Source organism: Phalacrocorax carbo, chromosome 9 (assembly GCF_963921805.1).
Source record: "Phalacrocorax carbo chromosome 9, bPhaCar2.1, whole genome shotgun sequence".
NCBI classification, from domain to species: Eukaryota; Metazoa; Chordata; class Aves; order Suliformes; family Phalacrocoracidae; genus Phalacrocorax; species Phalacrocorax carbo.
Genome location: NC_087521.1, coordinates 1,500,468 through 1,523,707, shown reverse-complemented (window position 1 = coordinate 1,523,707; position 23,240 = coordinate 1,500,468). Strand labels below are relative to the sequence as shown.

Genomic DNA, 23,240 nt, shown 5'->3' with positions numbered 1-23,240 from the left:
CTTCCTGCAGTAGTTCAAGTTCACCTGTGGTGAATTAAGTAGCTGACAGAATTTATAGCTGCAGGCCATTACTAATCAGGGAACTGTCTCATGGAGGTTTTTTGTTTGTGCTTTCTTTTATTAGCACTCCAGAGTTAATTCGGAGTATCTCTAGGAGGTCTCATTGTACCCATCCAGAGGCTGTGAGTCTAAATAATTCTGCTGGAGTAGAGGGAATAGAGACAATGTGGGAGAGCCTTCTGAAGCACAGTTTGGCTTGGTGGCAGGGAAACAGGCAGAAAGCCCCTGCAAAGGAGAGCTTTGAAAAAAATGAAGCAGGCAGTGCTCAAGAACTTAATCAGGCATGAATATGACGTGCACTGATGTCTCCCCTGCAGTGCTTGTGTGACAGATCTGCCATTATTTCTTGGTCTTCCATCAACACATTTTCCAAACACTTGCCTCTTCCCTGCCTGGGCTGCATCACCTGCAAAACTGAATGTGAGTATGGAAGTGCTCCCCCTGCGCGGAAGGGTCTTGTGCATGAAGCAGGGCAGTCTGGCGTTTATGTCCTTTCTTCTTGGCGTGGTGCATCAGGTCTATCTGTATATTACATCAGCTTAGGGGATGATTAATATCCATTTTAGAGTTGATATTCTAAAATATAAAAGCATAATCTTTGTGTTGTTGCAATATAACTTTATTGCAGGCCTAACTCAGAGTCCTGCCCTGGTCCTCTGAACCAGATTTTTGCAGAGAAACACAGTATCTCATATGCTTCCCCCTGTTAGCGCTGGGCTTGTTTGCGGTAGGTGGAGGGGCTCTCGGCCCCTCTCTTGCCAGCAGCGTTATCCGCACAGGCAGTGCCGTCGGGGAAGGGACTGCTGTCCTTCAAGGTTCCATCAAGGCCCATCTGTGGTTTCTGTAGACTTGGCTTTTTATTTCTATCACTAAGCTGGGAAAGAAGGTCCTCCTGGAGAAAGACAGAACATTTCTGTGCTGGCTTAGCTCAGGCTTCCTCATGACATTGTATTAGAGGATCCATTTCTACTTTAGCTACTTGAAATATAATTTCAGGATGATGGGAAGTATTTTCATAGCTTTGAATGTAGAAGCTCCCTGTTTTCCACAAAACAACACCGTGTGAGCATCCTCAGTACAAGCATGGCCATCCATCTGCAGCCTCTGGGACTTGTTTGCTCACTTCTGAGACAACTGCATAGCTGGCAGCTGTGTTTCTGGTTTTCAGGAAGCCGCTGCCCATCCACTGTAACTACCTCAGTGATGAATGTCATTTGTTTTCCTCAGGAGACTGAATAGCTATCGTAAGTTCAGAGTTTTTTGGTCTGTATTACTCTAACTCCATTAAAAGTCTTGCATCACCAAGTTCGATTATCTACTTGAGGCTTTGCACAAATCTGCATCTTTTACTGAATCCAGTCTTGGCCTTCTTGGATGCTTCTCCCACTAATGTCCTGCAACTACTTTCCAGCTTGATCTTTTTATCATTAATTGCTGCCCGATAAAACACTTTTCTCCTTCATTTCCCTCTTGAGACCTTCTTGTGCTGTATTGCCTACCAGGCACTAGCCAGTTTGGTATGGCTGGAAAATAAGATGCTTGGGAACAGCTGCAATTGTAATTGTTTGGTAAATGCTGAAGTGACTTGTAACCATTACATTGTGCAGGCCCCAGCTTGTGCAGTGATGTGCTGTAGCTTGTTGTAGTTGCCCTAGGTACCCTTCGTCTCTTCTATGTCTTACTGTGTACTTTTTGTTTTATTTTGAATGAAATATTTTACAGGAGGAGCTCTTATTTATGGATTTGCTAGCACAGTGGAATCAGTTTGTTTGGGTTACCACAGTTCAGCATCTGCCCAGTCTTGGGATGCTCTTAATCAGCAGGCAGCCTGTGAGGACTTCTTCAAGCATATTTTAAGTAGGGGGTTCCCATCAAGGCTCAGCTGACTGAGCATGTGACAGGAAAAGGCAAATATTGAGACAGTGTCAGCACATTGATGTTTGTCTCCTTGCACTTGTGGCGAAAGGCTCAGGATTCAAAAGAACTCGACAGTGGTCTTTGCAATGGGTTAACCTGTATCATAGATATGTCCCAGACCTGGTCTTGATTCAGTTATTAGACCTGTAGTGTAGTGGCTAGATATTTTGCAAAGTGTAAAAAAGAAATAGAGAATAAATAGATAATTATTAAGTATGTAGTATACAACCAGGAGAGAGGAATCTTCATTGCACAGAGGAAATAGCGTGGGGTAGAACAGGATGTGGCTTGTTGGATATATTTGTGTAAGTCTTTGGCTTTGGGTAGGCGTAAGGCAATGGAATTGGTGAGGGGACCCTGGGCAAAAGAAAGGAGGGACTGAGAGGGAAGCACCTTCTGTGCATTTAATCCAACTTTGAGAAGAGATTTTCAAAATTACAAGGAAAACCTTACAGATAGTACTGCAAGCTGTGGGTGCTGCCAGCTAACAGTTAAAATATATTTAATGTAAAGCTGCAGAGTGAAGTGCAAGGACTAAGGCCCACGAGTGGAAAAGCTTAGAAAGGCTTACTGAAAAGAGAGGGAAACCATACAATCCCTCGGCAGCTTAGTAAAAACTTTCTTCCCTGGAGAATGACATTCCGTATTTCATCAGTGCCTTACCCAGCAATAGGTATGACTTCTAAGGCCTCTGTATCTTTTGATTTCTGTGTCCTTGGATAAGAAAAACTTCTCCCTTCCTGCTGCAGCCATATATTCCCATTCTGAGAAAAGATACCTGCAGTCCGTTTCCTTCTTACTGCTTCTTACCTCTGACTATGGATTTGTTCTTGAAATTATGTGAGAATGGAGGAATGATAAAAGGATTCAGACTCCTAAGCTTATGAACTGTGCTAGCAAACTAACCAAGTAACATTACACCAACAAACGGTCATTCTCTTCAGAGGGGAAGTTTCTGGCGCCCTTCCACATCAGCTTCTTGTGGACTGTGTGGAGATATACCACCTGCATATTTCTCATGTGCCCCCTCCACTGCTGTCTTGCAGGGTCTCTTGGGACTGAACTGTTAGGAGACAAAGGAATTCCTAGTGACTCCTTAGTCTTTCACCCACAAGCTCACAATATGCTGTTAATCCAGATCTGTAGCATCTGCTGATAGTTCAGTGTCCTGTGTAAAATAAATTGCGCTGTTAGGAAATGGGTCTTTGTTCAAGCACCGGCATCATACGACCTGCCAAGACTTTGGTTGTTGGGTGTCTATTTAAGAGACGAGTGAATAGGTCACGGATACAGCTCTGTCCTTTCCACTTTCAATATTCCCCTGTGAATATTCTGCATATCTTCATTATGTTCATGATTATAGTTTCTTTTTCCTTATAAGCGTTTCTCTTCTCTCATCTCCTATCAGAATTCCAGTCATACTGTGTGTTAATACTTTGTTCAGAGGGACACCGTGTTTACAGAGTAGGGCGGGAACAGTATCTTTCCAGCACCTTGTGCCACAGAAATGACAAGTGCAGAGCAAAGAAGTTAAATAGTGCCTGATGAAGAGTCAAGAGAAACCTGGCTTGAAAGAGTAAGTTTTTAAGAACGAAACAGGTAGAATTCACCCTGTGATGTGAATCTGTAAGGCTTCAGTAAAATTATGCTTAAAATCAGCTTGGGCCAGGGACTGTAGGGTGGCAGAGCAACGCTTAGGACCTTGTAAATATCTACAAGCAGTGTAAAAACTAATGGTGCTGAAACAGTTCAGTGGTAAGCAAATTGTGCCCTTTCAAAACCTTTTCACGAAGTTTCTTCCTGTAGAGACAATTAGAGTTTGTTCTCATTTCCTATTTATCATGACTAACCACCTCTCTCTGCGCTCAGCTGTTCCTTTTTATTCTTCTCCTTTGTGTTTTGCTGTCCTGAAGCCAAATCCGAATGGATTTCAGTGGCTGCCTTGTGCTTTTTGACTTCGTATCAGTCTGACACCATAAGAAAATTATTTTCCAGATCGTAGTCACACAATGCATGAGTTCTTTAACAGAAGAAATAACAGTTCAGCTGAATAATGTGTGCAAGGTGTGGTGAATGAAAGCGTAAAACCTCTCTAACTTTCTCCTCCAGTTCCCTTTCTGTAGCTCCCATCAAAGCTCAGGTTTTCACTACAGTAAACATTTTGGGTATAGAGACTGTGGGTGACAGCTGTAAGGGCCCAGGTTTTCAATGCTGTGTTCATCTAATCCGTTCCATATTAGAATCAGAAAAGTAGGCTTAGTGCTCTTTCTTGAAAAGAGCAAAAAGCTGATGTGCGCTCCTTGTGAGATGGCTGTATTTTTCTACTGACTTGCAACCAGTAAGTTCTTTGGCAGCCTCACCCCTGGCAAAGCCCTTGTACCTGTCAACTCCTTCCTTGTCACCAGTGCAATATCAGCTGTATCCTGTGTCTCAGGCAGAGCAGTGTATGTTGCCTGGGGCCGTTCTGAGACTTGGAGCCCAGTAAGGTGCCACCTTTCCCCAGGATTTAAAATCTGCTGTGGTAAAAATGAGACAATTTAAAATTCACTTCTTTCTCAGATTTGTCCTTTGTGGATGTTGCCATCTGGGGGATAAGGACTTGTGACATCCTTGTTGACTTCTCTCTCTCTTCCCCCCCCCCCCTTTCTCCCCCTGCCCCATTTCAGAGTGCCTGCTGGGGTGTGTGCTGAAGAATGGCTGCGGCAGAACCTCTGACTGCTTTCTCCCGATGGTACCTCTACGCCATTCACGGCTACTTCTGTGAGGTGATGTTCACAGCTGCTTGGGAGTTTGTGGTCAACTTCAACTGGAAGTTCCCAGGTGTTACCAGTGTGTGGGCGCTCTTCATCTATGGCACCTCCATCCTCATTGTGGAGAAGATGTATCTATATCTCAAAGACAAGTGTAACATTTTAGTGCGCTGCTTCATTTACACACTTTGGACATACCTCTGGGAGTTCACCACGGGCCTCATCCTACGCCAGTTCAATGCCTGCCCATGGGACTATTCCCAGTTTGATTTTGACTTCATGGGCCTGATCACCCTGGAGTATGCCATCCCATGGTTTTGTGCGTCTTTCATCATGGAGCAACTGGTGATCAGAAACACCCTGCGCTTACGGTTTGATGAGACTGCTGAGCCAGGGGCCCCCACTGTCCCTGTTGCCTTGGCCAACGGCCATGTGAAGACTGATTGAGCAGTGACTCAGAACCACACTTAGCATTCTGAGAGAGCCCAGACCTCTACCACGGACTGTCAGCTCTGGCTCTGAGGTAGTGCTCCTTGCTGTATGATAAGATTCATAAACCCCATTTTTCTGATGGGGGTGTGCATGGGATATACCAGAAAAAAAATGGAACCAATAGATTTTCTATGGATTTTACTCTTTGGGCTCCAAGGACCAATATCAGTACTTGTTAGTTAGGTCATTTCTGATTTTAACTTATTACAGATGAAAGCAGTCCTTTTGCTTACTCTTTTATGTGGAGAAATAAGAAGAAATGCTACAGTGAAAATGCATACAAAAAAAAAAAAACCTAAATAGCGGGTGGGCATGGACATGCCAGCTAAGTTTGTGATTGGCTTACTCTGATAGGCAATATTCAGGTGCTCGCTTGCAACCAATACCTCCCGTGGGACCTGAGATGCTGCATGAACAAGGAAAATCCATCTGCTGTTGAGAAGAACCTAAGATTGGCAGTCTGCTGGGGAGGTAGATGGTGTTGCCCTCAAGAGGTTCCATTGGCCTCTCCCCAGGTTCTTTGTTGCACCATGAAACGATCTGGTGCTGGACATCTTGCTGAATTTATACAGATCTTGTACTTTTTGAAATCTCAGTCCTGATACTCACTAGAATTTTTTTTCTTTTTTTTCTTTTTTTTTTAAATAAAGGCCTTTTTTGCCAAGTGAATTTTGCCATAATCTGTGCAATCTGAATCTTAGCAAAAGGCACAAGAAATAGTGAAGTCTTCCTATCTCCTCTGTCCCCTCAAAGCAGACCGTGCCTGAAGGGCTGCTGCAGATTCCGGCTCCCATCTCCGCTGTGCAAACCTTGTAGAGACTGTACAGGCCACAAGAATTTTATGCCTGCCTTCCCAGGGATTCCTCTGTTTCTGGTGATGTTGATGACTTAGTCTGGCTGCAACCCACTGTATTTGAAGGTCAAAACCTTCCTGTGGCTAATGTGGTATCCAGGATTCGGTCTTCTGGCACTGACTCTCACCTCCCTTCAGCACTGGCAGGTCTTGGCTCAGTTCTGCCCAAGTGTCCTCCTCAGTGCATCAAGAGGATTTGCTTTTTCTTCCCAAATTCTGCGTTAAATAACCACAGCCATGTTGTCATGACAATAATTGGAGGCCGCAGGAGATATGCCATGCTGCCTGATACGTTATTAAAAACAAACAAAAGCAAAAACTCCCTCTCTGAAGAGCACTTCTTCATGCTCTGCCTGAGTGAGGCTTCGAGGTAGGGTGCAAGAGCAGCAGCAGAGACGCGGAGCAAGAGGGAGCACTGTGGCTCCACTGCAGAGCTACCTGCACCAGGGACGGTTTGAAATCTAACCTACTGGGGACATTTGAGAAGCATAGGGAAAGTTGTAGTGCAGGGAAAGAGCTTGATAGTGGCAGCCACATGCTCATAATTAGTTCTGGCAAGACCTGCCTTTCGAAGTTAGAAACAAACACGGAGCTTCCCACTGTCAGATGCTTCTCACTCCTAACTGGTTTATGGGGGAGGCTTGCTGTAGGAGCCCTGTAGGGCCAGATTAATTTCAGGTGTTCTTCCACCATAGTCAACAGAGTTGCACCAGGGATCAATTCGGCTTGAACTGCAAGCATGCTAGTGTGGTTGTGGGATCCATTCTTGTACTGGAAATGGCCAGGCTATTTCTTTGTGGGTCCCCTGTCTCTGGGAGGGAGTGCTCAGTTGTGAACCTGCTCCTTGCCACGGGGTGTCCATTCCTGAGGGGAAAAGCACTCCTGGCCCTGGGAGGAGAATTGTGTGTTGGTTCTGCTCTTATGAAGGCAGTGTTAATCCTTTTTTTTGATCACACAGAATGCAATTATTTTATTCCTCCCCTCCCCCTCTCACATGGCATCAGTTGCTGGCAATGGACACACGAAAACACTGGCAGCAAGGAATTAATCCAGTCTGCCCTGGGGAATGCAATGTCTCCTGAAGCACTCAGAATACTTAGGTGGGGATTTAGAGTTCCCTTTTTATAGTTCATTAAATCAAAAGAGAACAAACAGTGAACAGATTTTTTTTTTTCATGCTGTGATGCCAGTATATGAAATCAGACGAGCAGTATGTAGTTCGTCAGCCTGGATGGTCTTGGGTGTGTAGACCCAGGCAAAATAGTCACCTGACACTGTACATGGGGCAAAAAAAAAAAGATGAGATTTGTACATGGGATAACGGAGGTGGGCTCTGCTGGACCAGAACAAGAATTGCAAGGTGCAGGTGAGAGTTGGGATCCCCCTGTTTTGGCCCTGGTTCTGCCAGCGTCATTTAATGCTGTGTCTAAAGCTGGGTTGTCCTCTCACAGCATCGCTAAGTGTGGTGTCGTGCTGCCTCCTACACCACCCCTGCATCATCTGAAAACCTCAGCTTCATAGAAACATCCTTAGGATCCCTGCTTTCTCCTTTGCTGTTACAAAACTCTTTTAAAAGGTTAAAAGGAGTTAGTAACACGGTTTAGTGACTCCCAGCTGCAGCCGGGACTAGGGGAGGAGTGGCTATTCACAAAGCTAACGTGATGCACAGTCGCAGTCATGTGTCTTGACTTTAGAAGCTTCTCTGCTAAATGACACTGGTTTTGCTCAGTGATGTAATATTTAGATGCTCAAGCTACGGAGGGGTTTCCCAGCAGCATCTAGTATCTTATTCCATTATCCTTATTGCCTGTGCCATTGTAACAGCTGTTGTAGTCTGCTTTCCATGGATGTCTGACAGGTACCACCTAGCTATTGCATCCTCATAGAGTGGTAACTTACTCCCAGAAGTGCACTTTACTTGCAGCTTGCACACCAGAAACAGAAAGGGACCCAGCAAATTCTTAAATCAATTGAAATAATTAAACATAATACCATGTACCTAATGCAGCAGGATCAGTCAGACTTCTCCTTTCTGAGCAACATGGCTACAGTCAGAGCTTTGTCTTTTCTGCAAAATCTCCCTTTTTAATACATGTGATGCTTACAGAAGTGCCCGGAGCACGTTACTGGGGTCTCGGTGGCAGCTCATCAAGAGCTCAAGAGCTGGACTGAAGTGGTAGAGACATTTACATTACGTGAAAAAAAAGAAACAAAACGCACAAGGCCTACCATTTGTTTGTACGTGTATCTTACTCAGTAGATTAAAGTTGCCTGTTTTGAGTTCACCAGCAATAAAAAAACCTTGTGATTTATCTACCTTGTCCTGACTGCAGCAAGGAGAGAGTGGCCCGTTGCTGCTTTTCTTTTCCAGGGGGTGGTGGTGGTGGGATATGAACTCCAGTTACCCCAAGGTTCCAGTTTTGCCTCCTTTCTCTTGCTTATCTCTTGTATGGTCTATCCTAAAGGATCTCAAAGTACACGATGAAATATAGAGTCTGATCTCCTGTGCACAAGAGGCAGTTCAAGCATTACTGGGATGTCTGTTCATACTCCAAAGATCTTGCCAGAGGAAAATGGTTAATTTACAGCAGGACCAAACTGCCTTTTGGTCTTTGGTGTTAAAGCTGAGAGAAATGTGTACATGTGTACCAGGTACTATTGCGCCTTTGGTTGGAGTGCATTTTGTAATTAAAGCAGAATAACCCGATCAAGGTTTTGCTCGGCTAGTCCTGTGACTATAAAAGGTAAAAAAAGCTCTGCTTTGAGAATTAGGAAGTGGGTGACTGAAGTCCTCCTGAGTTCAACAGCATTGCTCTGCTGCTGACTGGTTTTCTGAAACCTGCACAGAAAGAAATGAGACTTTTTCATTCATGCCAACTTCTGCCCTTTTTGTACTATGAATAAAACATGAGCCACCACTAAGATGTGAACTGAAACCAAACGTTCTTCTATTTTTGTTTATCCTGGGTCCTGGGTACTTGCAACATGCCCGGTATTCAAGGGGGACGACAGCAGACCCAAGTTCTTTACTTCAGTTCTGCCTGCAAACAGCAGCTGAACCACCTGAAAAGGAAACTGCTCCCTTCCCCTTCCTTCCTGTGCACTAGCAGCTACCAAATCCCTCTGCAATCCACCCCCTATTGTAGAGAGAAATCTCTGTTCTGGTGCAGCCCCTGCTAAATGAGAAGCTGTTCCCACTGTGCATCCCCTTGCTGAGCTGCTTTGGCACTTAATGACCTCCTAGGGTCACAGAGCTGGTGAGACCTCTGGAGCCTTGTCCTTGCTTGGCAAATGGCCTCCACTTGCATCTGTCTTCCCTTACTCCCCTTGGAGTGTCCTGAGCCAGCCCCTGAGGAAGGGACCTTCCCTTCCTTCCACCTTCTGCCCCAGGAAATGGAGCAAGCTCTGCTGCTGCCTGGGGGCCTCGGCACCACTCAGGTTTTTAAGCTAGCAGAGGTTGCTCTCCACTTGCACAGGGGAACTTTGATTTTAAGAGCTGTAAGGCTCTGAGCGTCAGGCTCATCGCTATTGAGTCATCCACAGGCATGATAGTGAATTTGTACTATATGGTATAGCTTATTTCTTCCAGGATGGGAAGGGTTTGCTCCATCAAGGGTTTGGCCACTTTGTTCACTTTACTGTTCTGTGAACAAGAGGGAAGTTACAGAAGCAGGTGGTGTCCCCCATACCTGCTCTGCTTTTGGCCCCTGGGTAGCTAGCACAGATGTCAAAGGAAACAGTGCTGTCTTGACAGAAGAGGCTGGGGCCGCACTGGTTAGTTTGTGTCCAAAGGCACCACTGCTTCAAATAAAAAGCTGCGCTTTCCCACTGAGACCTTTACTACCTGCAGCAATGGAAAAGCTGACTGCTTGCCCAGAAGTTTATGTTTGTCTGAACTTACTCTGAAGTAGAAGGGATGTTTGAAATCTGTAGTTCTCTTCTTCTCTAGGAGATTCCTGACTTACACCCTGTGGAGAAATACATCACCTAGAGATAGGCAAGCTAGCACTCGTTAAGCTGGTAGAGGTACTAAAAGCCATACAGCGCTGTGCTCCATCCTGCTGAGTTAATCATGCTGAGAAGCAGAATACCTTGGGCTCACACAGCATGCTGCCATGTGGCTATACCACTTCAGCGCCTGAATTAGTGCAAATGCCAACTCAGGAATGCATTTTGCCTTATAAAACGTACTCTTAATTCCATGGGTTCCAGGAAGAAAGACTGAGATCCTATATAAGCTTCATCACTGCTTATGATCCTGCTTGAGAGCATCTTGTTTAAAGTTTCGGCTACTCAACTGAGACCAAATGTGGAAGGTGACTTGTCACAGCCTTGGGGCAGGTCACTGACATGACACAGCTGCAGACTGCATTGCACATGGTGTGCTGTGCAGCTCCAGTGTGCAGCGGGACAAGCTGCCACCGTACAAGGACTGTGATGGGTAGAGCGGGGGCTAGAAGTGCTACAAGTGCTGGTAATGGTGGCAGAGCGAGGACCGGTGCTGACATCTACATTCCCAAATCTTCAAGAGCTGGAGAGGCTGGAAGCAGCTCTTGCATGTTCTCCATGTTTGGGACTTCTCGCAGGTCTAAAGCAAACTGGCAGTTTTTCTTATCCTGAGAGAAGCAGACGGTCTCCTTGACTCCTCACTGGAGTCTGGGCTGCTCACTCCTTTTGTAGCCACTGGATTTTCTGATATGAATGGCCTTCATTAGCATCAGAGAGAATAGAGATTTTTAAATGGTAATCCCAAATGCTTGACGTCAGTTTGTGTTTATGCTTTAGTCAATTTAGGAGCTAAAGACCCTTAAGTATCTGCTGATTCTGTTTGTTTATACTGTTGTGTGGCATGCTGTCCTGCTTTGATGCTATAATGAAGAAGAAAAGAGAAGGAAATACACGCAATTTGCTCTTTAATAAAAATAAGTAAACATATGCAGTTGAGAATATTTATTAATTATGTGAGTTGAGATATGCATAATGCTTGTAGATCTCTGGCCTTTCAAACATGGGACACTCCAGAATTTCTCTCTCCTTTGTGGTTATCTGTATTGCTACTTCAGTGTGGTTCTTTACCTAGTATTTTGGGGATGAGAATAACAGTATTTGCCTTTCTTTTTTGGTTTTTACTAAAGGATCTCTAAGTGCTTTTCACAAACTAGTTAAATAATTCTCACTTTAGGCCTTGAAGTACGTCAGGATTAACCCCAAATACCACTGATCGGGAGCCGATGGAGATGTCTGGACATCTCCCAGAAGATCATTACAGACATGGGAAAGGGAGTTTAACATTCTACCTGTTCACCAAGTTCCCATATTTGAGGAGTGAGTGAAAGTTCCAAGAAAGCTGGGGACCTGGGAAAGTGCTACCCAGTTTCCACCATCTGAAGCTGTCCTAGAAACGGTTTTGTACATCATTACATAGCTCTGTCTGCCCAAGTTAAAGCCAACACATGAAGGGACTGTCAAAGCTGATAGGCAGCATGGTTCTATCTTGTACAAAAGAGGACTGATTTACCTCTGTGTGCTACATAAACCCATCTCCATCAGTAGAGTACTTTTGGGTAAATATTGCTAGGGGCAACAAGCCATGTTAGAGGCTAAACTGAGGCGACCATCTGCTCTATCAGCTTGTGTTGTTGCTGTTACTGCAGAGCTTATCTACATTGCTGGGTCTGTTGTCAGACCGCTTATCTGATGCCACAGCTCTTTCTATTGCTCCTCTTTCTCCATCAGCTTCTTTGGCAACCTGTCCCTTTCCACGCCTTACCTCCGCTGCCAGTCCATGCTGCAGTCACAGGTACCATAAGCCTCCTGTCTGAACACCATCTTTGGCAATTTAACACAGATGGGCCGATTGTTGGTGAGCTGTAGCTTCCATTAAAGCCTGCAACAGCTGCACTTGTCACTGCTTTGGAAGCTGAGGGCAGAAAACATTTCCACACTTGCCTTCAGGCACGAGTATAGCTGCAAGTTAGCAATTATTGTTCAGTGCCTTTGCTCTAACATCCACACAATGGAACATAACAGGCTTTCAGGGCTAAATTCAGCAAAAATTTCTGAATTCTCTGGTCAATCTCTTTGAGTTTCAGTGTATGTGGAATAATGAACAATTTCAACTGATCCTTCATATAAATGCATATACACATAGTGAGTGTGTGTGTTTAGATGCATAGACATAGCTGGTGGCCTCTACACTGCACCACTGATTGCATTGTAACTTCTGCTGGCAAAGAAAAGCCGTCACCTGCTTAGCTGCCAACAGCAGTCTAGGCCCACTCACTGCCACTTCCTTGAGCACATGAAATCCTGAGAAGATCCAAAATGAAGCTCTGCATACTCATGGATAAGGGAGCAGGTTATGTTCTGAGTTGACAGCTCTTGACTTTGCAGGATGTGTGTTCGCTTTGGTATGTGGGAGGGCCTCAGTTTGATCTGGCAGCGGGTTAGAGCCTCTTATCGATGAGCGCTCAGCTCAGAGAGGGGGGTGAGGGCCATATTTTTCAAATGTATTTTACGTAAGGTTTTTAAATCAAATTGATGTCTAAAGCAAACACACTATCCTGCTCCATCTTAAAAAAAACCAAAAAGGGAGTTATCACCTTGGGGACCGTCTGATGTCTTTGCCTTCCCCTTTGTCTATACCCTCTTATTGCTAATGAGAGTGGTGTGTAACCAGCCTAGCCAGAGCCATCCACTCTTCTTCCTCAGCTAAGGCATGGAGCGAAAGTACTCCCTCCCACCCAGGCTGCTGTGCTGATCCTAGGCGTCCTTCTGTTCTTCTGCTCCATCTGTTGGCCACTGGTACCTATCAGCCATCTCTAATCTCAGTCACATTGCAAGGTCTCCACGCCAGGACTTGTCTTTTTGTTGTAGAGTTGATGTAACCCTGTCCCCAGGAGGATCTGTAAGTGTTATGATACCATAGTAAGCATTAAAAAAAAATTATCTTGAAGTCTTTAAGCTTAAGGGTAAACATCCCAGCTTTGTTCCACTAATAAAACAGCTTGGCCAATATGTCTGTGAGGCACCTCCATTGTCCCTTTCATCCAGCCTTGTCTCCCAGCATCACACAGGAAGGTGAATCCCTGTCAATTATCCAAAGCATGCCAGGGGCACCACCGGAGGGGAGCACGGCTGGTGGCACAATAGGAGCCTCCTCCCAGGGACTCCTCTACAGATGACACACGGATGTCCACATTAGCCGGATGCTGGCATGCTCTGGCAAAACAGGTTTTTAACATTATTGGACTGTAATCTGGCTCTTCAGCAGAGGCTGCTTGGAGTTAGCATGGCAATTATAATTATATTTTGGTTGACAAATGTGCCGACAAAGCACAGCTGCCCTTTGATTGCGCACTAAAGGCAGCGTGGCTTCCAGCCATGCTAGTGCTGTGTGACTGCTGAAAGCAGCATGAACATCTCCAAACGCCCAGCATAGGCCTCACTTGTCCTGGCCACTGATCTCTGGACGAGAGCCAGGCATGCACCCAGCATGACGCTGGTGGTGAAGGTGGTGTTGCCACTACACTGTGTCCAAGCAAGGCTGCCTGTGACCTTATGGCTGCCCACAAAGCCAGCTGGAATCCTGGCAGTGGCTGCCGCCACGTATGGTCCATTAAACTCTATTTCTCTGCTTTATCTTCCATCGCCTCAGTCCTGTCCTTCCTCTTCGCCTCACCAACTGCCTCCTGGCAAGGTCTTATTGCATGTTAGGGCTCTGGTGTTCATCTCAACTCCCTGGTTTGGATCTGGTGATTTAATCCCTGCCACCTGACAACTTTTCCTTGGCCGGGCCTCCACAGCACTGTCACCTTCTCATGACCTCTCTGTTATTTGTCCTCCTCCTCAGGAATCCCTGCTCAGCTCAGCTGTCTCCCCTGTCTGGGTGCCCCCATCCAGTTACAGAGCTTTGACTGCCATCTCCTCCTCCTCATGCGTCAGACCTCTGCCTCCCGCCTCGCTTGCCACCATCTCCCCACACCTGCATTTGTCTTGGCTCCTCTGGCATATCGTCCCAAATGAGTTACCAGCAACTCAAACTGCCTGTACCCAGAGTGGACTTCTGCTCCCCTTTTGCTTTTCACGTTCCCCACTCTCATAATTTCTCCCTGACAGACACAGAACAAATGGGGGAGGCAGGGACATCCTTGACCTTCTCTTCTGCTCTTCCTTATTTGCCTGGCCTTTATGTCTTACCACCTCGTCCCCATCCCCTGAGGTCTCCCTGCTGGGCTAGTGCTGGTGTCTTGTATGCCTGTTTCCCGTTACTCATCCTGTACACAGGATGTTTTCTTCATCTGACCCGCTAGAACATACTCTTCTCGCCATGCCAGTCTGTCTTGCCAGCCCTACAAAACCCAGCAAATTAAATCATCTGCGTATCTATTTCACATATTTATGAGTGAGATACTAATCCCTGCATAGTGAAAGGGTCATAAGTACAAAAGGGGAAACAAGGACACCAGCATTAAAGGGAGAAGTGGGGGAAGGGAAGACCGAGGACAAGGGCAGGGCAGATGTCAAGGAGGCGAGTTTACAGTGTTGAAAAAAGTTGCAGAAAACTGAAACAACAGCAGATCAGAGTATCACTGACAAGCCACACTGATGCTTTCTCCATGCTAGTTCTGCATTTTAGCTCTCACTTCTTCCTGCTCCCTATGCCTATGTCTTCAGAGCAGAGACCAAGTCCTCCACCTGGCTCAAAAAACTGTATAAAGAAACTAAATCCCCAGCAGACATCCCTTTCCTCTGTACCGTCTGTGATAACAGACACCTCTCCTTCCCTTTCACTCCAGTGGGAAAGCTGACCTGTCAGGCTGATGCATTTGCGAAGGCAGCCCTCCCAGGCCTTCTCGCCGAATGCTCCGTCTGATCTGCCCCTGTGCGAGCAGGAAAGCTCTTTCTGTATTCCCCAGCATAGCTCACGCACCGCACAGGTCCCAGCAGGTGAAGGATTTGCATTACAGCGACCTCATGAAACTCAGCTCCATTTCCCATCTGTTGTGAGCTATTACTTTCGCAGGACACAAAAGCAGGTGAAATGTCTGTTGGATGGCACAGAAGCCTCTCAGGCTGCAGCCATGGTAAAATAACCCTTAGAGCAATACAGAGAGATCCCTTTGTGTACGTGAGCTCCTTTCAGATTTGGTTGGGTTTTTTATTGCCCTTCAAAGGATTCTGCAGTGAGTGACCTGGAGATTTGACAGTTGCGTCCCAGCCATATTTTAACACAATGCGGATGGCAGATGCTTCAAGAAGATTATATTTCTTCATGTACCTTGGGTCTCCAGAGAGATTACACATTTAGGGTCAAGGGCTTTAGGGAGCTGGCTCTACAGCCCCGCAGGAGGATTCTTCTCTTTCCAGCAAAAAATATCTGTAAAGCATAGGGCGTTCTGCCAAGCCTTCTATTTAGAGTCAGCAAGAAATGCTGATCCCAAGAGAGATTTCACCTATGGCTGTCAGGGATAGCTTTTATTGTAACAATAGCAGCTGATCAAATAGCCCTCAGTGCTGCAACACCTTGCAGCTTGAGTATCAGGGCTGAGCCCCAGCAGAGGAGCAGCACTTACTCATTGGACCGCAAAAAGGTTATTCGTATGGGGGAAAACTGTCTGCCTCTGTAAAGGCAGGCAGAAATGGGCACTTTGTAACAGTATGGTGTTTTTGAAATGCAGATATCTTGGCGAAGGCAATCATCGGCTGGCCAGCACAGAAGGTCTTGCAAGAGTGAGGATTATGTCCAAAGATGTAACAAAAGCCCTCACAGGGCCTCCACTGTACACACTGACAAGCCAAAGATTATCTAAGTTTTAAAGAGGTTTTACAAAGAAGTTGCCTCCTTCTACCCCAATCCTGTATGACCATTAATTTATCTGCTTTGGATATTGAACAACTAAGACCGAGTGAGCCCTGCTAGGATGGGAATTTCTGATTCCACAAGACTTAACGAATCCAAACCTTGACACCAGCCGCTCTAAAATCCTGTCCTGAGAATATCAGTAACTATAAGTGAAATTCAAGTACAGCTGCAGGCACTCTAGGGTGCCAGCACACAGCTGCGATGCCTTGGTACTCAGAAGCCACTGGAGCCACCTCCAACAGCAGCCTGGCCCAGCGCAGGCAGGGGTGCTGCTCGCTCAGGCTCCGGCGAGGGTGAAGCTGGACTGTCCCAACAGGGAGTGCCTGTGCAGCCCAGCCGCTTGCAAGGTGCAAGCACACACCAGCACAGACGTGGGCTTTCCACACCAGTTCCTGAAAAAAAGGAAAAGGTAGCGTCCTTGGTCTGGACTAAGTTCTCCGTTGTTCTATGTCTCGTGCAGTCACTCTTAGCTTGCAGGCTCAGTGTAAAATGCTACTAAATCACAAAGGGAATGTTTTATGCTTGCCGGATGCTGAAATAAATAACAGCACTGGATGAGAACCAAGGGGAACGCAGACATCAGTTATTACTAAATCGTACCTCAGAAAAAGCTGCTTCTAATTTCCATGAGTGTTTTCCTGAGGAAGGAGCAAACATTAACCAAGGAAACTAGGATTTACCTCAAGTGCTGAACTCTGCATAAGAGAAAGGAGCCAGTTTTAGCAGGTGCCCTCCAAAGCCTGCAGAGCCATATGGGGTGCCAGTTTGGCTTTGGACTGCAGCTGGCCTTAAACATGAACTACCCCACCATGCTCCCCTCCACCCCCCTCCGTGCATTGAATTTAATGGTACCAGAAAGGGTAAATATCAGGATGTTAGGAAGCATTTGTGCGGTGGAATGTAGAAACTATGGTTAGATAAAGCAATGATCACAAGAGAAGCTGCATGTATACTAAAGAGCCCTTAAACAGATGTCACAAATAGCCCTGATTTCTCTCTTTACCCTGCAAACAGCTGCCATATGCTATAGCCTCCATGTAAGAGAGTAAATTTAGCAATGAAAAAAGGATGGTTCAGGATGCCTGTCAGGATGTGCTTTCCTGGCACCTAGCCCACTCCCTTGCTAGGGATCAGAAGCACTGCGGTAGCCAGCCTCGAAAGACTGGCGGGGTCAGGACTCCCCTGTGACTTCTCCTAGAGGAACAAGGAGCCCCCAGTCAGCAAACCAGACAGAAACACCACGCTTGGCCATGACGTTTGGATCTAGATCTAATCTTTTTCAGGCTTGGGAGTAAATGAGTTTCTGGGGGTATGCCTGGAGCACAGTTGTTCAGAAGCAACGTGATAATATATTTCATCTTTCTGAAGTCATCAGTCCTCCCTCCTTGGTGCGTATGAACAATGTCTTGCTCCTCCTGGATTCCCTCAATAGCTACAATTTTGTGGCTGAAGTGGTGGCAGCAGTTTCCTTTTTTCTCCATGTTTTGAACAGGCAGGAGGAGGAATGCAGGCACTGGTAAGCAGGGGAAGTTAGTAGCAGGGAAGAGAGACTGAGGGAATTCATACCCATCCCAACCTATTTTTTCCATTTATTTTAAAATATGTAGTTTTGATGTTATGTGTTGACTTTGATTGTTGACAGACTGCATGAAAAGAGCCAATGTGTTACTCTAGGCATTTTTGGCAGACATGTAGGAAAGCTATCCAGCTAAGATCAGCAGCCAACCCACAACAAAACTTAATCTCCAGCCAAAAGCTTAATCCAACTGAAACCAAACATCTGCCCTCCTCAGGCGCTCTGGGATGGAGACATAGGTCTTGGCTTCTGGGGTGGCTCCAGAATTGTTCTTCATCTTCTGACTCCTCCCAGATGGCAAAGCAGGGCATGTGTGCTCGCTCTGTGGTTTAGGTAAGAGGTTGTGGTGTGGGGTGGCAGATGCCAGGCTCTCAGAATTCCAGCTACAAAACCTCAGACTGAACCATATGTAGATCTAGTACAAATAACAGTATCCCTCCCTTGCCCTGTAAAACCTTCTGCTATTTCTGGCCTTTCTCTCCTAGCGTCTCTTTTCATATACAGCAGATTGAGTCCATTATCCCTGGAATAAGAGTGTGCATACTGCTTTTTTTCACTGTATCTTGTTCCTGACCTCTGCTGCTTTTTTACTATTCTAGTCCTGGTTTATAATAGGAAATTGAAAGCCCAAAGATTTTCTTCACATCTGACATTCATTCATCCTCCTGGCTTTTTTTTTTTTTCCATCAGATTAAAGGCAGAGAGAAAGAAACAGCCAAAACTGTGTGCTTATGATCCATATTTTTAATACCCAAAAAACTGATTCTGTTCTTAGTCTTGTTTTCTGTAACTTTATTAATTTCACTGACCTTACTCTGCATAATCACCAATGTAAGAAGGAAGTCGGGTGATATATTTAAAGAATATTTGTTTTAAACATAACATCGAAGAGTTAAGACAAACAAATCTCATGCTCATCTGCCCATTTCCCAGCCCTGATGATTCGTCTACATTCCTGATCTTATCATTCAAGCCCAGATGTTTGAAAAGTGACCACAGCTTTAGTGACTCAAGTTTTACCAGTCAGGGACATCTCTATCCTGATTTTCTTCAGATGGCTCCAGTGAAAAGTATGGCAGCTGTGCACCGCTGGGGCTGAATGTATTTTAAGCTGGAAGCCCTAAAATCAGGCCAGGTCGAATCAGAGGCTTTTAAAAATCATTTGGCCTTTGTATGTGAGTTGCTGAGTCCCCGCTGAGAGATGATGGAAACACGCAGTTCCCAGTGGAAGCTGAATGAGTTCCAGTTGAATTAAACCTTTGGTACCATAAGGCTGTTGAGTCACACAGCCCAGGATACACCTGGCCCCGCTGATGCCATGGCAGAACAGTTATCATGAAAGTCAGTGACAAATGCAGGATGGCTCCATCTTCTGTCAGTTTAGAGGCACCTTTCCTTATGGTGCACTTTATTTTGCAAGGCTGGGAGTGTTCTCATTTCATGCCCTTTCCCTCTTCAGTGTGAAAACTCCTGAGGTTTGGGAAAATATGCCTTCAATGACTGGAATGCATTGGATTGGACTGTGATGCTTCCTGCAGATTTGTAAGCCTATAGCCTAAAGACCACTGAAACAGAAGTTCAGTTATCAGCCAATTAATAGGACCCTGGTTCAGCAAAACAGCTAATAATGCACTCTGCTTCTTGCTGTACAAATGTCCTGTTTTACTTCAATTAAGTACAGGCTTAATTTGCTGCATAGTTCATTTAATATAATATGCTGTGATGATTTACGAAATAGCTATGACTCTGTAAAATCATTTTGTCATAGGTAGTCAATGTAGGGTTTGAGTAATGGGGTCACAGCTGTGGCATCATGCCCAAACCGTGAATTGCAAACATGCTTGCCTGGATACTCTCTATAGTAATTGAGTTTGCGGTAGTGGAGTCCTGGGGTAGTATGCTGTCCACTCATCCCAGTAAAATGGATAAGAAGCACCATGCTTCAAGGTAAAAAATAATCCCCACAGAATTAATCTGATGTCGTCTTTCCTCTGGGGGTAGATTCTTCTATAATTATCCACTAAGATCTCTTGCATCTGTTTGCCAACACTGCTAAGATACCAGACACTGGGTCTCTGGTTTGATCTTGTTTGAGACTGCCGAGTTCCTTGTAGGTGATGTGTGAGAGTGAGTAACGTTCAGTTGCAGGGCATGAAGATGTCTCATTCTTCCAGGGCCAGGCAGAAAACTGTAAGGCACAAATACTGTGGGAGTGGAGACCTTCCTCTGCTTTCTCTGCCCAGGTTTGGTGGTTTCTTCTCTCTCCCATGCCATGCAGTCACCTTTGGAAACAGTTCAGAAACATCTTCTGGGGAGGATGGTGAGGACGTCGGGAGCAGTTTCCTTTGTAGTCCCAGCCATACGGATCTCATTTATAGCTTTAAAAAGGAGCAGAATGAAAAGCACGCAAGAGCCAAAGGCCCCAGTCTGAAATGATTCATGGAATGAAATGTTCCAGGCTTTGTTTGCACGCTGGTTTGTGTGTTTGTTGTTTGAAGTAAGAGCTACTGGGCTCAGTTCAGCTGCTGGGTTATCAGAGCACTTAATCTGTAACATCACAAAGTGAAAACTTCTTTTCCAAAACCAAGACACTTTCACTGCCATTCCTGATTTGGAACATGCTCCTCGGGTGCTGAGCTCAACAAAAATAGTCACATCAGAGTTTTTTTGTTGTTGGGTTTTTTTTTTTTGACATTGTACATGGATTAGTCTGTCTTTTTTTCAGGGGCACCCCCGTTTCTGGCAACTGCACAGAGATGAGTGTCTGTGATCTACCCTTCTCTGCTGGTATTGTCCAAGCAAAAAAGGTCCTCTCTCAGTCAAGTCCACTGGCTCCTGTTCTCTCTTTTCTCCACTGAAGAACTCTGCAGATGGAGCGAGGGCTGTACCTGAGAGCAACAGATGTCTTACTGTAACTGCTAAAACGAGGCACCATCAGTACTAATTTCATGGTGTTTGACTCTCTGTGTGATGACAAGGGATTCACAGTGCACTTTCTCTACTGGTAGCTGCAAGGTGCTTGGATTTTTCTAGTCTAATTGTGGCTTCTCAATAGAGGCTGGCTGCTGGGAGGGATCACAGGGTGACATGCTGGATGTGCACATCCCCAGAGGACTGGGATGATCAAAGGGGAGCCACTCAACTACTGAGTTTGCTTCCATGGCTTGTCACAGTGAAACAGATCTGCTCCATAGGACAAAAGTCTAAGTACAGCTCAAGTTTCTGAGTAGTAGGGTATGTTGCAGATTTTCCATGGTTTAGCAAGAAAAAGCTGCAGTGTGGACCTAAGGATTATCTCAGTCAGATATTATCTGCTTTGTGCAGTGTTCCTAAAGGCCTACTGCTGTGATATTTGTCATTTCTTGGTCTACTTCAGCATCCCAGGAAAAACTGCAGGAAATTTGGTGGCGAGAGTGGCAAGGCCTGCTGGTTGCAGACACCACTACTGGGACAACCCCAGCACCTCAGTAAACAGAAACTCAAGACAAGACAGTAAAAAAGGGGTGCTGGTAGGGCACAGGCAAAAGGCAGGAGGAGGTCAGGCTTGGTTTTGTAGGGTAAATACAGTTCAGCATCTACGGGTAAAGATCTGCTCTGGTTACAACTACTCCACACTGATTATTGTGCTGCTGCTCTGCCAGTTCATGGCCTTCTCATCGAACAGATCCTTAATAGGGAAATACAAAAAGCCCAAAGACTTGAATGACTCCTGCTGCCCCTTTAACCAGAAAAAGCTACATGAAGTAGGAAGCTGATCTTGGAGGGCAATCTTCTTAGATGAGTACAGGCTAAAAGTGGAATAATCCCTGAGGTCTCTCATTTTGTTTGCTGTAATTTGGGCAGAAAGCAAATGTAGCTGAACTTTTCAAAGCTGTAATGTGCAGGTGGGTCTGTCCTTCTGCCTGCCATAGCAGTGAAGGTGGCTAGTCTGCTTTTCTGTAAGAAGGGTAGGAGGTACAGATGCTGTCTTTCAAAAACTCTACATTGGGGGTGATAGATAATTAATCTATCATGGGCCTGATAGATAATAAACTCTACATTTTGGGGGTGATAGATAATTCTGAATCCACAGCTGCATATGTGAAGAAGTAGAAAACAGAGGAATGCATTCTGCCTGTGCTGAGAGGAAAGCTGCTTTTCCCTGGGTGTAAATGTGTGTGGTCAGGCAGGTCCTCTCTAATACCTAAGGAGGATTCATTATAATTGGTTTTAATCCTTCCTGAGCAGGAGGAAAAAGAGTCATTTCCTGGGGAGAAGCATTTATCTGGTCCACAGACTGTTCAGAGGACCAAGGAGGGGGAGAATCACTCAGAATGAGAAGATGGGCTAATTTTTCACTGGTCTGTTGTTCTTCATCTATTTGTTATAGCCGATGTTAACAGTGAGGTTGTGCTGAGCAGCTTGTAGAAACAACAGAGAGGTGGTTTCCTTTCCCTCTACCCCATCCCTGGAGCAGATGCAGCTGGGAAAGTCTCAAGTGAAATAGCTTTGCTAAAGCTGTGCTGGTACAGACAGCATGGACAATAAAGCATTTTTAACCAGGGTGCAGGCCTCCTTGTGAGATCCTTTAAATTCTGTTTTTTGAGGTGTGGAACCTCAAAGGGTTGGAAGTAAATCTCCATCTCCTTTGGAGAGACGGAAATGGAGAGAATTCTTTATTGGAGGTTCTGTTGTGTACTGTTATTGAACAACCTCTTGGGGCCTTAATCCCAGGAAAGCATGGGCTGGTCTATAATCGTGTTCCAGTCTCAGGAGCACATGGGTGGTTTTTTTTTAAAGAATGTGGTAGGCATCAAGTAGAAAACCCCAAGGAATAAGAATATATTAGACTAATTAGATGCTAGCCAGCAAGCATAAGGTGGGGAATTGCTCTGAATATGTGGATTACCCTTGAGAGTCAGAGTTGTTGCTGTGTTCTCATACAGTGAACTCTTTTGAGGAGACACTTTCCTTTCACAGGGGCAGGGGAACACTGCTAATTTTAAGGCAAGAATTGATAGTTGGAAAACAGTAATAAACCTGAGGACTGTAGTCAGTATCAGTGAGCTCTGTTAGTAAAGTGAACGATCTGAAATGTTCTAGAATGCAAAACTATTATCTGAAGATGTGCACAAAAGGCTGTTTCGGGTTAGAGGAAGAAACCTCTGTGGATTCTTTTCCAGAAAAGAAAAAAATTTGTCATTATCTTTTAAATTCTGGAACCTTGCTGAGTATTTATTTGGCTAAGAACTGATAAGTATTTCATCCCGTGCCCTTCAGATCAGACTCTGTCCCTTTTGGCTTGCCCATTAGCAAGCTATTCACCATTCTCTTTTTTGTTGTAATCGGTGTGTTTGATGTTAGAGCACTCTGCTTCTACGAGACTTCGTCTGTTGTTGCTGTTATGCTTCGCCTTTCTAGAACAGTCTCGCTCCACTGTTACCAGTTTAAAGGACCTTCTTAAATTAATGTGGTGAGGCTCAGTTCTTATAATAATCTCTTAGCTTTATTAATCCCTTCTCATTATGAGTTCCAGGGGCAGCTAAAGGCTTAGACTAAATCAGTGCTCTGCTGTGTCATGCCTGACATGTAAGTCTTTTGGGCCAGCACTGCTTACCCTGTTTACAGTCTAAATAGGTAAAATAAAAACTGAGAAGGAAAACAGACACCCTATCATTAAGGGACTTGACCTAGGTCACAGAGCAGAGCTGTTTGCTGAGCACCCTGATTCCTAGTGAGTACTCCCCT

At 45.3% G+C, this 23,240-nt stretch overlaps 2 protein-coding genes across 4 annotated transcripts in view; both read left to right on the top strand.

Moving 5' to 3' along the window:
• The window catches only part of TMEM229B (transmembrane protein 229B), a 36,972-nt gene extending 28,588 nt beyond the window's left edge, over window positions 1-8,384 (top strand). For both annotated transcript variants that reach the window (XM_064460063.1, XM_064460062.1), the window contains exon 2: window positions 4,644-8,384. In XM_064460063.1, coding sequence (XP_064316133.1) covers window positions 4,671-5,174 — 504 coding nt within the window. In that variant the 5' untranslated portion in view covers window positions 4,644-4,670 and the 3' untranslated portion in view covers window positions 5,175-8,384. The remainder of the gene's footprint in view (window positions 1-4,643) is intronic.
• The window catches only part of RAD51B (RAD51 paralog B), a 479,852-nt gene that overhangs the window by 17,605 nt on the left and 439,007 nt on the right, over window positions 1-23,240 (top strand). The window lies entirely within an intron of this gene.